At 47.0% G+C, this 13,355-nt stretch overlaps 1 protein-coding gene across 1 annotated transcript in view; it reads left to right on the forward strand.

Moving 5' to 3' along the window:
• Positions 1 to 5,015: 5,015 nt before the first annotated feature.
• LOC127001989 (uncharacterized) overlaps positions 5,016 to 13,355 on the forward strand; it is a 37,727-nt gene continuing 29,387 nt past the window's right edge. The window contains exon 1 of the mRNA XM_050867300.1: positions 5,016 to 5,312. Within this exon, the coding sequence (XP_050723257.1) occupies positions 5,093 to 5,312 (220 nt within the window). The 5' untranslated portion in view covers positions 5,016 to 5,092. The remainder of the gene's footprint in view (positions 5,313 to 13,355) is intronic.

Consider the following 13,355-nt stretch of genomic DNA (forward strand, 5'->3'; position numbering starts at 1 on the left):
CATCTTCCATACTCCTCAGGCACCTCATCTCAAACACATCCAACCTCTTCCTCTCGTCCTGTCTCACATTCCACGTTTCGGCCCCATACTGAGCTGTGGGCACAACTACTACCTCAAACAGCCTTCTCTTTGCATTCATCCCTAATGCTCTGTTGCTCAATACACTCTTCATTCCACCCATACATTTACTTGCTTCTTTCACTCTGTTTCCAACCTCCACTCTCCCATTTACTGCTACATGCGACCCCAGATACTTGAAGCTCTCAACTTCCTCCAGCAGCTCCCCATTCAGCCTCACATTCATTCTGCCACCATCAGCATCCTTTACACATCTCATAACCTTGCTTTTTCCCACATTCACTCTCAACTTTCTTCTTTCACACACTCTGCCAAACTCTGTCACCAGCTTTTGTAGGCCTTCTTCACACTCCGCCACAAGGGCAGTGTCATCCACATATAACTACTGGCTTATCTTCCACTCCCTTCCATTTTCACTCACCAGTGACAAGCCCTCACCTTGCACTCTTGCATTCATTTCCCTCACTACTCCATCCATATATACGTTAAACTGCCACCGTGACATCACACAACCTTGCCGCAACCCCACATTCACCTCGAACCAATCACTCTCACCTTTACCAACTCTCACACATGCCCTACTATTCCTATAAAAGCTCTTCACTGCAGACAATAACCTACCTCCTATTCCATACATCCGCATTACACTCCATAATGCCTCACTATCCCAAAGGTCTCAATGGCGATTAGGAGGCTTCTCACGAGTGTTTATCACGTTCATGGTGCAGAGACCCTGTCACACTACCACTAGGCACATGTACACGTCGGAATACCTATAACAACCTCCACGGAAGCCTTGCCAAACGTGGGTGTGAAGGCCGCGAGTGTTTGAGGACATGGGTTCAGAGTCCTCCTACCCTTACAGATATAACATATGCACACATTAAACGAAGGGGCCGCGAGGAAGGAGAGTGACCCAAGAATGCTACGAGAAAGTGAAGGGGACGTAGTGGTTGAGAGAGAGAGAGTGAGAGAGAGAGAGAGAGAGAGAGAGAGAGAGGGGTAAGGAGGGGATGGGTGGGAGGGAAGATAAGAAGGACGGGACAAGTATCCGGCACAGCCAGAACGTTCTCGTCTACATGTCGCTGCCATGTAAAAATCACGCCACCCAAACTACGCCTGATTTTCTGAGCGTCGCATCAGGGAAATACCACCAAACAGTTCGGCGGCCAAGCCTTGGCCTGGAGGTGGTGTGGCGAGGCTGCTGCACCGCGAATGTGCAAAACTCTCATCAAAACCCGACAAGCCTCCTTCGTGGCCGGGGAGATTGTTGTTGTGAGCCGAAAACGTCTGAGAATACGGCTCGGCTGGTCCCCTAGACATGTCATCGGTCACATGCCCTCCCGCTCTTCACCTCGGAAAAGTTGCCTTCATCCTTTCCACACGCCGCTGGTTTACACGCGTATCAGTAAGGACCAAAAACATTACGGTTTGGGGCTCACGGCACGCTCCAACAAGTCAAGGTCAAGAGAATGCAATACCTAGGTGCTTCATCGGTTCACATCCCCTCGCAGCTTGTCACCACGGGAAATTTTTCACACGCCAGGCCGCCAAGCCTGGCAGCGCAAAGCTTTTAACCACTGAGCTACGGAGCGGTGGAAGCGTGCTTGGGTTCAAGAATATTTTTCGTACTCGAGTCCAAGTACGGTTACATTGCGAAATCACGAATCTAAATACAAGTACAAGTACTCATCTGTGTGCCTGAACACGAGTCTAAATACAAGTATTTTGTTGTACTCGAATCCAATTACAAGGACAAGTACTTCTTTGCTGATTTAGCCTCGAGATATTTTCTGCAGCATATTGCAGCCTACATGTAATGAATGTCATGGTATGCCTCATTGTAATGATGTACCCCAAAGTATAATCAGGATGCAATATGGATAATGAAACTCAGATAAAATCGTGAAGAAATACTGATGCAGTGTTTCCAAACCCGTCCGAGGCCGTGACCTGCCAGGCAGCAGCTCCGCAGCCTGCCCCTCCAAGCTCACCGGAACCACCTCACTGACGGCCCCGACCACTGCTTGTGACAGCTGGCACACTGCCGAGCCCTCTTTGCCCTGAAGACCTCCAGCAGTGTGTAAGGAGGAGGGTGTTGAAGGTTAGCCGGGGAGAGAGAAAAAGTGACGTATTATGATTAGAGTGTGTGTGTGTGTGTGTGTGTGTGTGTGTGTGTGTGTGTGTGTGTGTGTGTGTGTGTGTGTGTGTCACCACCACGGCCTGATCACGTGTTGGACTCGTAATCACCAGCAGGTACCCTCCCGACATGAGCAAGTGCTTTTTATCGTCGATCTTTGAGTGTGTGTGTGTGTGTGTGTGTGTGTGTGTGTGTGTGTGTGTGTGTGTGTGTGTGTGTGTGTGTGTGTGTCGTTGCCATCGTTCTTGGTTTTATGATAGTTTATTCGTCTGCCTCAAACTTCACCAACTGGTTCTCTTCAATAACTGTGGAAGCCGGCGGTCGCTTCCCTCCCTTCCCACGCCGTGCTGCTCACAGGTGGACTCAAGCGTCACCAAGGTCTTCTATCTAAGTGTGGTGCTTCCCTCCCTTCCCACGCCGTTCTGCTCACAGGTGGACTCAAGCGTCACCAAGGTCTTCTATCTAAGTGTGGTGCTTCCCTCCCTTCCCACGCCGTTCTGCTCACAGGTGGACTCAAGCGTCACCAAGGTCTTCTATCTAAGTGTGGTGCTTCCCTCCCTTCCCACGCCGTGCTGCTCACAGGTGGACTCAAGCGTCACCAAGGTCTTCTATCCAAGGCAAGTATAGAGAAGGTATCGTCATACAGGCGGGAGGAAATCACTCGTTGGCAACTCCTATAGCCTTCACGCTCGGCCCCGCCCCATCCTCGTTGTCTGCCCAAACCGACGACTTCACACACCTCACTCCCACCCTGTTTCCTGACCCCAACATTCATTTTTACGAAAACCTAAGACCACCATCGTCTTCTTGAGAAAATTATGCATCACACTAGCATAAATTTGTAACAATAATGTAAAAGTACACATACGAAAATCAGAGTTAAGTGAAGGATGGAGTAAACATGTTCTTGCACTTATTTCCCTTCAACTCCTTAGTACTCAGCTGGTTTTCGTCGCGTCACTTTTATAAGCCCAGATCCTGAATCTGCATGCTTTTCTGCTTTTCTGCTTCTGATGGTGTGTGGTACGTCCCGAGGTAAAAATATGCATAGGGTCAAAATCGCCTCCAAACATAAGCCGCGCCGTGACGGCTTTCATTCGCCTCGGCATTTATTTACTCAAGTCAGACTCGCCGCTCACCTCACGCCCCATCTGTGTGTGAGCGGCGAGTCTGACTTGAGTAAATAAATGCCGAAGCGAATGAAAGCCGTCACGGCGCGGCTTATGTTCGGAGGCGATTTGACCATCAGAAGCAGAAAAGCATGCAGATTCAGGATCTGGGCTTATAAAAGTGACGCGACGAAACCAGCTGAGTACTAAGGAGTTGAAGGAAATAAAATTTATGCTAGTGTAATGCAGAATTTTCTCAGGAAGATGATGGTGGTCTCAGTTTTTCATAAAAATAAATGTTGGGGTCAGGAAACAGGGTGGGAGTGAGGTGTGTGAAGTCGTCGGTTTGGGCAGACAACGAGGATGGGGCGGGGCTTAATTAGGCTCGAGGAAGGGGCGGAGCTTATCGGGACGCCAGCCAATCATCGTCCACGATGAGATGCCGTGAACATTTCTATTTATATTTTTTATTCATCGACAATTGCTTCATACGGTATATAACAGAAAATCCACATCTTACTTTATTTTATTAAAGTAGTTTATAACATAAAAACATCCGAGAGGTCCTAATAAAAAAGCTCATTTCAAAATTTGGTTCTTCACGTTCTATGAGAGTGACGCTACCTCTCTATACTTGCCTTGCTTTTATCTAAGTGTGGTGCTTCTCTCCCTTCCCACGCCGTGCTGCTCACAGGTGGACTCAAGCGTCACCAAGGTCTTCTATCTAAGTGTGGTGCTTCCCTCCCTTCCCACGCCGTGCTGCTCACAGGTGGACTCAAGCGTCACCAAGGTCTTCTATCTAAGTGTGGTGCTTCCCTCCCTTCCCACGCCGTGCTGCTCACAGGTGGACTCAAGCGTCACCAAGGTCTTCTATCTAAGTGTGGTGCTTCCCTCCCTTCCCACGCCGTGCTGCTCACAGGTGGACTCAAGCGTCACCAAGGTCTTCTATCTAAGTGTGGTGCTTCCCTCCCTTCCCACTCCGTGCTGCTCACAGGTGGACGCAAGCGTCACCAAGGTCTTCTATCTAAGTGTGGTGCTTCCCTCCCTTCCCACGCCGTGCTGCTCACAGGTGGACTCAAGCGGCGAATGCGCCATCAAGAAACTCTCAATCGATCTTCAGTTCTCGGGCCAGACTCAACAAGCACTACAAGACCTGTCGTTGGAAAGTCTTCTGGAAAGTCTGTCCCCTAGGAACGGTCCTGTGTCGAGGCGGCTCCGATGGCAGTGAATGAAGTGCCTAGAGATCAAGGGCCTTCACAGTGCATGGAGTTGCCAAAAGACTTACCAACGACCGGTGGCTTGAGGAATGCCCGGCCCCTCGCTGAGCCTCACTGCAGGTCGTTGGTGCAGGTCAACGTGCCCCATCGCAAGATCGGGCAGGGTCTTACGGCACACATATGAGATTTCTCCCTATGCCAAGGTTCCTCTTAAAGGCCTTGTACCGTTTTAGTTCATTTCTTTTCATCGTTTCTTTTTCTCTTCTTGCATATTTCTTTAGTTAATATAAGCTGTATTAGCTTTATCGTTTTAGTATCCTTCCTCCTCTTTTTTGTCGTCTCTTTATCATTCTTGCGTAATAGTTGCTGTTCTGTTCCTTCTTCTTTTCCTTCTTTTAGTCCACCTTGCCCTAACAGCAAACTCCTTTACACGGCACTGCGCGGGAGTCCAGGCTCGGTACTCTCGGACGCTGACGCCTCTCACGTCGACTATTTCCAAGGGACGAAAAGGAGATGAAACGGGTTCTCTTGAGTGTTTGTTTCCACAGATGCTTCGCCACACTACCACCCGGGTCATAACGCTGCCCACAGCACCCACGAAAGCCTTGTGTGGGTGTGCTTGTTCGCGGAAGTGTTTCAGACGGCGGCTCTGGATACGAAAGGCTGCGGGGGCCGGGCGGCATTCCTGCGTCGTTGCTTGCTTGCAGCAGATACCCGACGCTCAGTCCGCACCTGGTGATCGTTGTAGACGGTCCACGCTTCCTTCCGGTAAGAGGGTTGTGTTGTTTTTGTTCCTCTTCGTCTTCGTCTCCGTTTTGTCTCATCGTTTCAGTAAATTTCCTGGGATCGCGTTTTCTTTCTTCTCCTTTTTTGTGTGTTGCTGTTGTTGTTGTTTTCTTCTTTTTGTGTATATAAGTTGTGTTAGTTTTCTCGGGCTCTTTTTTTTTTTTCTTTTTTTCTTTCGTCTTCCTCCTCTTTGTATTTTTTTTATTCATTCTGGTATGATAGTTTTTTGGATTCCTTTTTCTTCTTCGTGTTCTTGTTCTTTTTCGTTTCCTCCTTTCCACCATCTTTAATTGTCCTTCTCTTTTCTTATTGCTTCTTCTTCTTCTTCTTCTTCTTCTTCTTCTTCTTCTTCTTCTTCTTCTCATTCTTCTTTTCTTTTTCTTTTTCTTTTTCTTTTTATTCTTTTTCTTATTATTATTATTCATCTTTTTTCCTTCGACTTCATCTTTACTTTCTCCTTTTCAGTTTTTCTATTTTTTTTTCTATTATTATTATTAGCATTATCATGATTACTCTTATTATTATTAATTTCCTATTATTATTCTCTTTACCATCTTTTTTTGTTTTTGTATAATAGTTGTACGTTTATTCCTTCTTCTTCTTTCTTCTTTCAATCATCTTATTTTTCTTTTTTTCTTTTCATATCGTTTCTTAGTTCTTCTTCTATCTTTCTTCTCTTTGAGTTGCTTTATTTTCTCCTCTTCAGTTTCATCGTTTCTTCCTCCTCTCCTTTTTCTTCTTCTTTCTCCTTCCAATCATCTTTATTTTTTCCCTTTCCTTCTCATCGTTTCTTCTTCCTCTTTTTGCTTTTTGTTCTTTTAAAATTCTCGTATCATCGTTGCTCTCATAGTCCTTCTTCTTCTTCTTCTTTCTCCTTTTAGTCATCTTCATTCGATCTTCTTCTTCGCATCCTTTCTTCTTTTTCATTTGTTTATCTTCTACGAGTCTTCCACTACCTTTCTTCAATGTTCTTACGGCCCGCCACCTCATCTAATTTTCTTTCTTCCCTCTAACTTCTCTGAACGTAACCTCTTTTTTTATCTTTTACAAGTCTTCCACTTCTCTCTGAAGTTCTTGAAGCCGGCCGCCTTTCTTTTCCTTTCCTTCTTTAACTTCTAAACGTACCTGACTCATTGGCGTCTTGGTCGTAACACGTCCATCCATATAAGGCCGCAACTATGATCAATATCCTGGCAACAGATCTTTCTACTCTAGTTTTTCAGTATTTTTTTTTCCCTTATACACAAAACACTATTGCTCTCGGGCCGTTCTCGCACTTTTGAACGTGTCTGATTCCGATTCTCACAGTATTGGAATATGCTTCGCTTTCCTGTGTTTGTTTTTTGCAGCAAAGGAAACAGCTCAAGGGCAACAGGCAGATACAACACCCACACAACCCGCTAGACGCTGCTCCTGCAAAAGCAAAGAGAAGGAGTGGCCAGAGGAGAGGCCAGTTTGGGAGGGAGAGTTAGGGAGATTAATCGGGTTTCAGTGTTTTCTTACAGCCATGGTACAGAAGAAGGGACAAGCTGCTGTCAGGGTCATAAAACTACCGCTGGAAGTTCCCCAAAACCGCTACGAGAGCCTTGTCAGACGTGTGTGCCTGGCCGCAGAAATGTTGAAGAATATGACATTTAGGGAATGGCGGAGAGGAATAGCCGGGGCAGAAATAATTGGTCTCTTGTGTGCGGAAGTTTCCGTGAGAGAACAGCTCGGGCGTCGGAGATATATGCCAGATCTTTTGAGCGTGGTAATAGTGTTTATTAAGTCTGTAGTAAGTACTGGGTCTGCACATTCAGTAGGGGGGTAGCTTTAGCTTCTCTTCAGCCTTCCATCAGCTCTCTCCCTTCGCCATAGTGTATACAGCTCTAACGCCAGACTGTTCAAGCGTGGTACTAGCATTTATTAAGTCTAGTTAATATTGGGTCTGCACGCTCTGTAGGGGGTGATGGAACGACTGCCTTAGCTTCTCTTCAGCCTTCCATCAGCTCTCTCCCCTTCACCATAAGTGTAACGCCAGACTGTTCAAGCGTGGTACAAGCATTTATCAGGTCTACAGTAAGCATTGGTGATAAAACAACTGCCTTAGCTTCTCTTTTTTTTTCTACCCATACGCTGTCCTTAAAACCGCCTATCAACCCGGAGTGGAGCAAAAATGTCGGTGTCACAATCTTTCCCTTATCTTACACAAAACATTAGGAAGGACGCGTTATTGGCGCCGCGGAGATCCCCCGAGCCTGGGCTTTCCCTCTCGTCCTGTGTGTGTTGTGTCAGTGAACCCTACACTTACTTGAGATGTCAATGGTTGTGTGTATGTTGACTTGTGTATTTTTGGGGGGGGTGTGTTGCTCCAACCCTCTGTCCCCCACCGCTACATTATTATACATCACCTCGTCCTGTGTGTGTTGTGTGTGTGTGTTGCCCCAACCCTCTGTCCCCCACCGCTACATTATTATACATCACTTCGTCCTGTGTGTGTTGTGTGTGTGTTGACTTGTGTATTCTGGGGAGTGTGTAGCCCCAACCCTCTGTTCCCCACCGCTACATTATTATACATCACCTCGTCCTGTCTACTGCCCTCATCGCTTTCACTTTAATTTTCTCTTCCTCGGCGTCTCAGGTGTTTGGGGGCTGCTGGACAGGCGGCTAATAGTGTCCTCACTCCTCCCTCTCCCTGATTCGTCTCTTATAATAATAATAATAATAATAATAATAATAATAATAATAATAATAATAATAATAATAACAGTCGTCCGTAACTGGCACCACTGCATCGGGCCGCCGCGGCGCCGGGAGTGACGTTCATTGCGGGCTGTAAATCAAGCTTGCCTCAGCCGCAGTCACAAGGCGGCGTAATAAACATGCAATCGTGTGAAGTAAAAATGTACTCTGTAATTAAGCCCCAGTCACACTGCCTTTACGACCTGATAACGACCAGGAGCGACTCAAAAATGCTGCGATTCACACCCACCGCTTCCCGGCCACAAGGATGGCCGTGCCACCCACCGAACGGCTGCCGGCGGCCGTCCAGAGTCCAGTGGGTGGCCGGACGGCGACACCGGTGAGGTTCATACCTTGACCTCACTCTTGGAGTCAGGTCAAGATGTCCACCGTGCGCCGGCCGATTACCGACAGGCAAGGACCGTGGACTATAATGAGCCTTGTTCGAATCGGGAGGTACTCCAGCTCGCGGGCCCTGGGTCTGTTCCTGCTGTGTGTGTTGGGGGGCGGGGGAGAAGATAATCTTTGATCCACCACCACCACCACCTCCTCCTCCTCCTCCTACGTTGAATCTAGCACCGCATCCGTCACGGCTGTGGTGCCGGGGCTGAGTGCCTCTCCTCGCCTGGACCCTCGGCTTGCCTAGGCCCAGTATTCTCTGACGCTTCCGCCTCTCACGTCAACTATTTCCAAAGGCCAAAGAGGAGATAAGTCGGGTTCCGGTGAGTGTTTTTAGGTTCATAGTACAAAAGAGTTAAACTACCACCAGTCCTAAGATTACCAATGGAAGTTCCCAAAACTCCTACGAAAGCCTCGTCAAACAGGTAATGCTGGGCGCCGAAATGTTGAAGGTCGGTACTGGCAGACGCTTCCGCCCCTCACAGCAACCATTTTCAACAGCCAGAAAGGAGAACAGTCGTGTTCCAATCAGTATTTTTTTAGATTCATGGTACTGATGAAGGGTCAGACTACCAGAGGAGTCATGAAACCACCACTGAAAATGCCCAAAACTCCTCCGAAAGCCTCGTCAAATACGTGAGGCGGGTGTCGAGAATGTGACCCCAGAGCCCGTATTCTCGGGTCAAAACTTACTGATAGAGAAGATAAGTATAAGTATTTGGGGGTTTGTAGAGATGATAAGTTGAGGGGTTATGAGAATAACCAGCTGGTACTCTGCAAGAAATGTAATCAAGGTTTGCATTTCCTTCGTGTACTGAGGAATTTGAATGTGGATAAATACATCATTACAATGTTTTATAAACCTGTGATAGAATCTCTCATCAGTTTTTCAATTATTATTTGGTATGGCCGTTTGACCAAGAAAGATAAAAAACAAACTAAACAAAACTGTGAAGTCGGCAAGAAAAACTGGTTGTCAATGTATGTCACTTGAGGAAATGTGTAAACCTCCTGTACTGAAGCAAGCGATAAAATAATGAATGGTGTAAATCATCCCATTCATGCAAATTATACTTCTGCGAGGTCTGGCAGGAGGCTGTTACTCCCCATAATTACAGGAGATGGGTACAGGGACTCCCTTATGCCAAACAGTGTGTATCGTCACGTGGCAGGAGGCTGATACTCCCCATAATTACAGGAGATGGGTACAGGGACTCCCTTATGCCAAACAGAACAAAGTTGTGTACCCATTGTGTACCGTCACGGAAACGGAGAGCACTGGCCACTAGATGAGTAGTAGATGTTGATTACTGGAAGTTTTTCTTTTATTTTTACTACTTTTACTGTACTTAGTTTTTCTTTACTACTTTTACTGCTTTTAGGTTGTTATTAATCTTTCTAGATTTGGTTCTTACTGCTTTTGTTGTTGTTTTACTTGCAACAATAAACTATCAATCAATCAATCAGGTTGTTTTTAATAGTTTTAGATTTGGTTCTTACTGGTTTTAGGTTGAAATCTTATTTATATTGTTATGCCCTTGAGTCACATCTGCATAGGCTTCCTTCTTCTAACTCACTCTTTGAGCACACGCCAAGAAGAATTTCTGAGTGTAAATGAAGCTACGTATACAATTGGACAATAAATGTTATCTTAAACATCTCGGCGCCTCAGTCCGCCTGTCCGGAAAGCCTCCCGTACAAGTTGCTGGGCTTTCCCTGGACTGTTTTGTGATCGTAGTGACAGATTTACGCGACCTCTGCGCCCCGACCTGGAAAATCACCCATGAAAACATGGTCAGTCTTCTCTGTTGCCTCGGGAAACAGTAACAAAGGGAGCTCGGTGCGCTTAATGATGTAGACCTACGTGTGCATGGTTCTATGCCTCGGCCTTTACTTCCTATCCCGCGCCTTACCGACCCCTTCAGCGACGCCAGTACCGCCGCAGCATTCCTTCACTGCATACTTTGAGTAATCGGTTCGGCAGGGCAGGGTCCGGTACTACTTGAGGTACTACAGAGCCAGTCCTTTTCTGAACAGTGATGAGGTCAAAATGTTTAGCAGAATATCCAATGCTATTACTATTATTATTATTGTTATTATTATTAATATTATTATTATTATTATTACTGTTAATATCATCTATGTCCGGTAAGGGAGGGAGGGGCAGTCTCACGCCGTGGCCGGGAAGCAAAGGCAACCAGCGTGACGGGAAGCCGGTGCTCGACCCGTCCCACAACAGCTTAACACCGAGTGGGGCCTGGGAGCGGCCCCGCATCGGACAGGTCACAAAATCAGGTCTCTACACACACACACACACACACACACACACACACACACACACACACACACACACACACACACACATTTTGAAAGTATGTAGTGAGCAACTTGAAGAGAAACTGCACTCCATAATGAGCGCCTCCCTGAGTGAAGGAAGGGTACCACAAGATTGGAAGAGAGCAAACATAGTACCGATTTTTAAGGAAGGCAAGAGAGAGGACCCATTAAATTACAGACCGGTATCACTCACTAGTGTGGTTGCGAAGATATGCGAGAGGCTGATTAAAAACAGGTGGTCGGATTTCTTAGAAAGTGAGGAAATTATCGCGGATTGCCAGTTTGAATTCAGGAGAGGGAGATCTTGTGTCACCAACTTGTTGTGTTATTACTCAAGGGTGACAGATTTAATACAAGAGAGAGAAGGCTGGGGGGATGGAGAGTACCTGAATTTGAAAAAGGCATTCGACAAAGTACCGCACAGAAGACTAATTTGGAAAATTAAAAATAGGTGTGGAGTGGGTGATGGACTGATTAAATGGCTGGAGGACTTCCTAACTAACAGGGAAATGAGGACAATAATCAGGGACAGGGTTTCCAACTGGTGCCCAGTTAGGAGTGGGGTCCCGCAAGGTTCGGTGTTGGCGCCAATAACGTTTGTTGTTTATATAAATGATATGGTGGACGGACTGACCAGCTATGTGAGTTTGTTTGCAGATGATGCAAAGCTATTGAGACGAGTGAATGATGTGAAGGACTGTGAGGCATTGCAGAGGGACCTGGATAAAATATGGGAGTAGAGTGGTACATAGCAGATGGAGTTCAACCTTGGGAAATGTAAAAAGATAGAGTTTGGTAGGAGTGGAAGAAGATGTGAATATGATTATAAGATGGGAAGTGAGATAATATGCAGAGGAGTGGAAGAAAAAGATTTGGGAGTGACTGTCTCAGAGAACATGTCACCGGACAAACACATCAACAGGATAACGGGACAAACTATGAATTTGCTGAGGACCATAAGGACGGCATTTGTGTATTTGGACGAGGAGATGATGAAGAAAATAATAGTTACAATGATAAGGCCAAGGTTGGAATATGCAGCAGTGGTCTGGTCTCCTCATGAAAAGAAGAACATAAGAAAGCTGGAAAGAGTGGAGAGAGTGGCAACTAAGATGGTACCGGAACCTAGAGATCGGACTTATGAGGAGAGACTCAATAGCATGGGGCTTACAACTCTGGAGAGAAGAAGAGAAAGAGGAGACCTGATAGCGGTGTACAGGGTGGCGAGCGGAATGGAGGATTTGGACAGAGAAGACCTGTGTGTGTGGAGCGAGAGAGAAACAAGAGGACATTGAAAGAATTTAAATTGAGGGCGACAACGTGTAGGCGAGATGTGAAAAAGTTTAGCTTTCCAAACAGAAGCATTGAGCTGTGGAATAGGCTGGAGGCGGAGGTGGTCTGTGCAAGAAACATTCATGATTTTAAGGAAAAGTTGGACAAGAGCGGATATGGAGACGGGGCAGCGCGAGTATAGCTCTTTTCCAGTATGTCACAAATAGGGAAATACACACACACACACACACACACACACACACACACACACACACACACACACACACACACACACACACACACACACACACACCTCCGATAGCTCAGTGGACTAAGGCTCTGCCATGTCAGACTCCGGCCTGGCAGGCGGAGGTTCCAGCCCTGCTCAGGCCGAGACTTTTCCGCTGACAAGGAACGCTTACTGTCCCCCATTGAGCAAGGAGGATGGGGTGTGTGGTGTGTGAGGATCCAGCCAGTACCCACAGACCGACTATATTGAGCCATGTTCGAACCGGGAGGTTACTTACTGGCGATGACGAGTCCAGTTCGTGAGGCCATGGTGAATCACACTCCGCAGTGCGTGGTAAAGCCCGAGTCACACATTCACGACAATGACTCCCGGCGCTCTCCCGACTCAGACCGCGCCTCCCACCGTCGGGCCGCACGCCGACAGTTTTGGACATTTCAAAACAATCGGGGCCCTCCCCGATATCTGTCACCCGTCGCGAATAAGCAACGGCCGTCGGATGTCCATCTCAACGACGTCGTAACAACGTCGTTTCGACATCGGCTATGGTCGGCACTCAAGGGGATGGACTTACGATGATCGTTACGTACGTCTGGCAGCGCGACATTCCAAAATTGGCAGCGCGTGGTCTGATGTCGGGAGGGCGCCGGGAGTCATTGTCGTAAATGTGTGACTGGACCTTAAGTACTCTCGCTTCACAAGCGAGACGAATGGATAATCCCCTGTCCCTTGTGACCTTGACCACCCAGCAGTGAAGGGTCCTGGGTCAGTCGGGGGTTGTGCCCCGCCTCCCGGGTGTGTGGGTGTAATGTGATGTCCGCCCAGCAGTGGATGGATCAGTCGGGGGTTGTGCCATTGCCGTCTCGATTTAGAAAAGGCCTAACAACTTGCTGGATTCTTTAGCGATGAGTCATCCAAGTTTGGTCGAGTGTGTCCCGTGCTTCCCAACTAAAATGTTATTTTTTGTGTTCTAATGCATATTTCTGTGTTAAATATATTATTTTCTGTGATAAATAAAATTTTTCCAACATTAATATCTTATAAACATA

Source organism: Eriocheir sinensis, chromosome 22 (genome assembly GCF_024679095.1).
Source record: "Eriocheir sinensis breed Jianghai 21 chromosome 22, ASM2467909v1, whole genome shotgun sequence".
In the NCBI taxonomy this organism is placed as follows: domain Eukaryota; kingdom Metazoa; phylum Arthropoda; class Malacostraca; order Decapoda; family Varunidae; genus Eriocheir; species Eriocheir sinensis.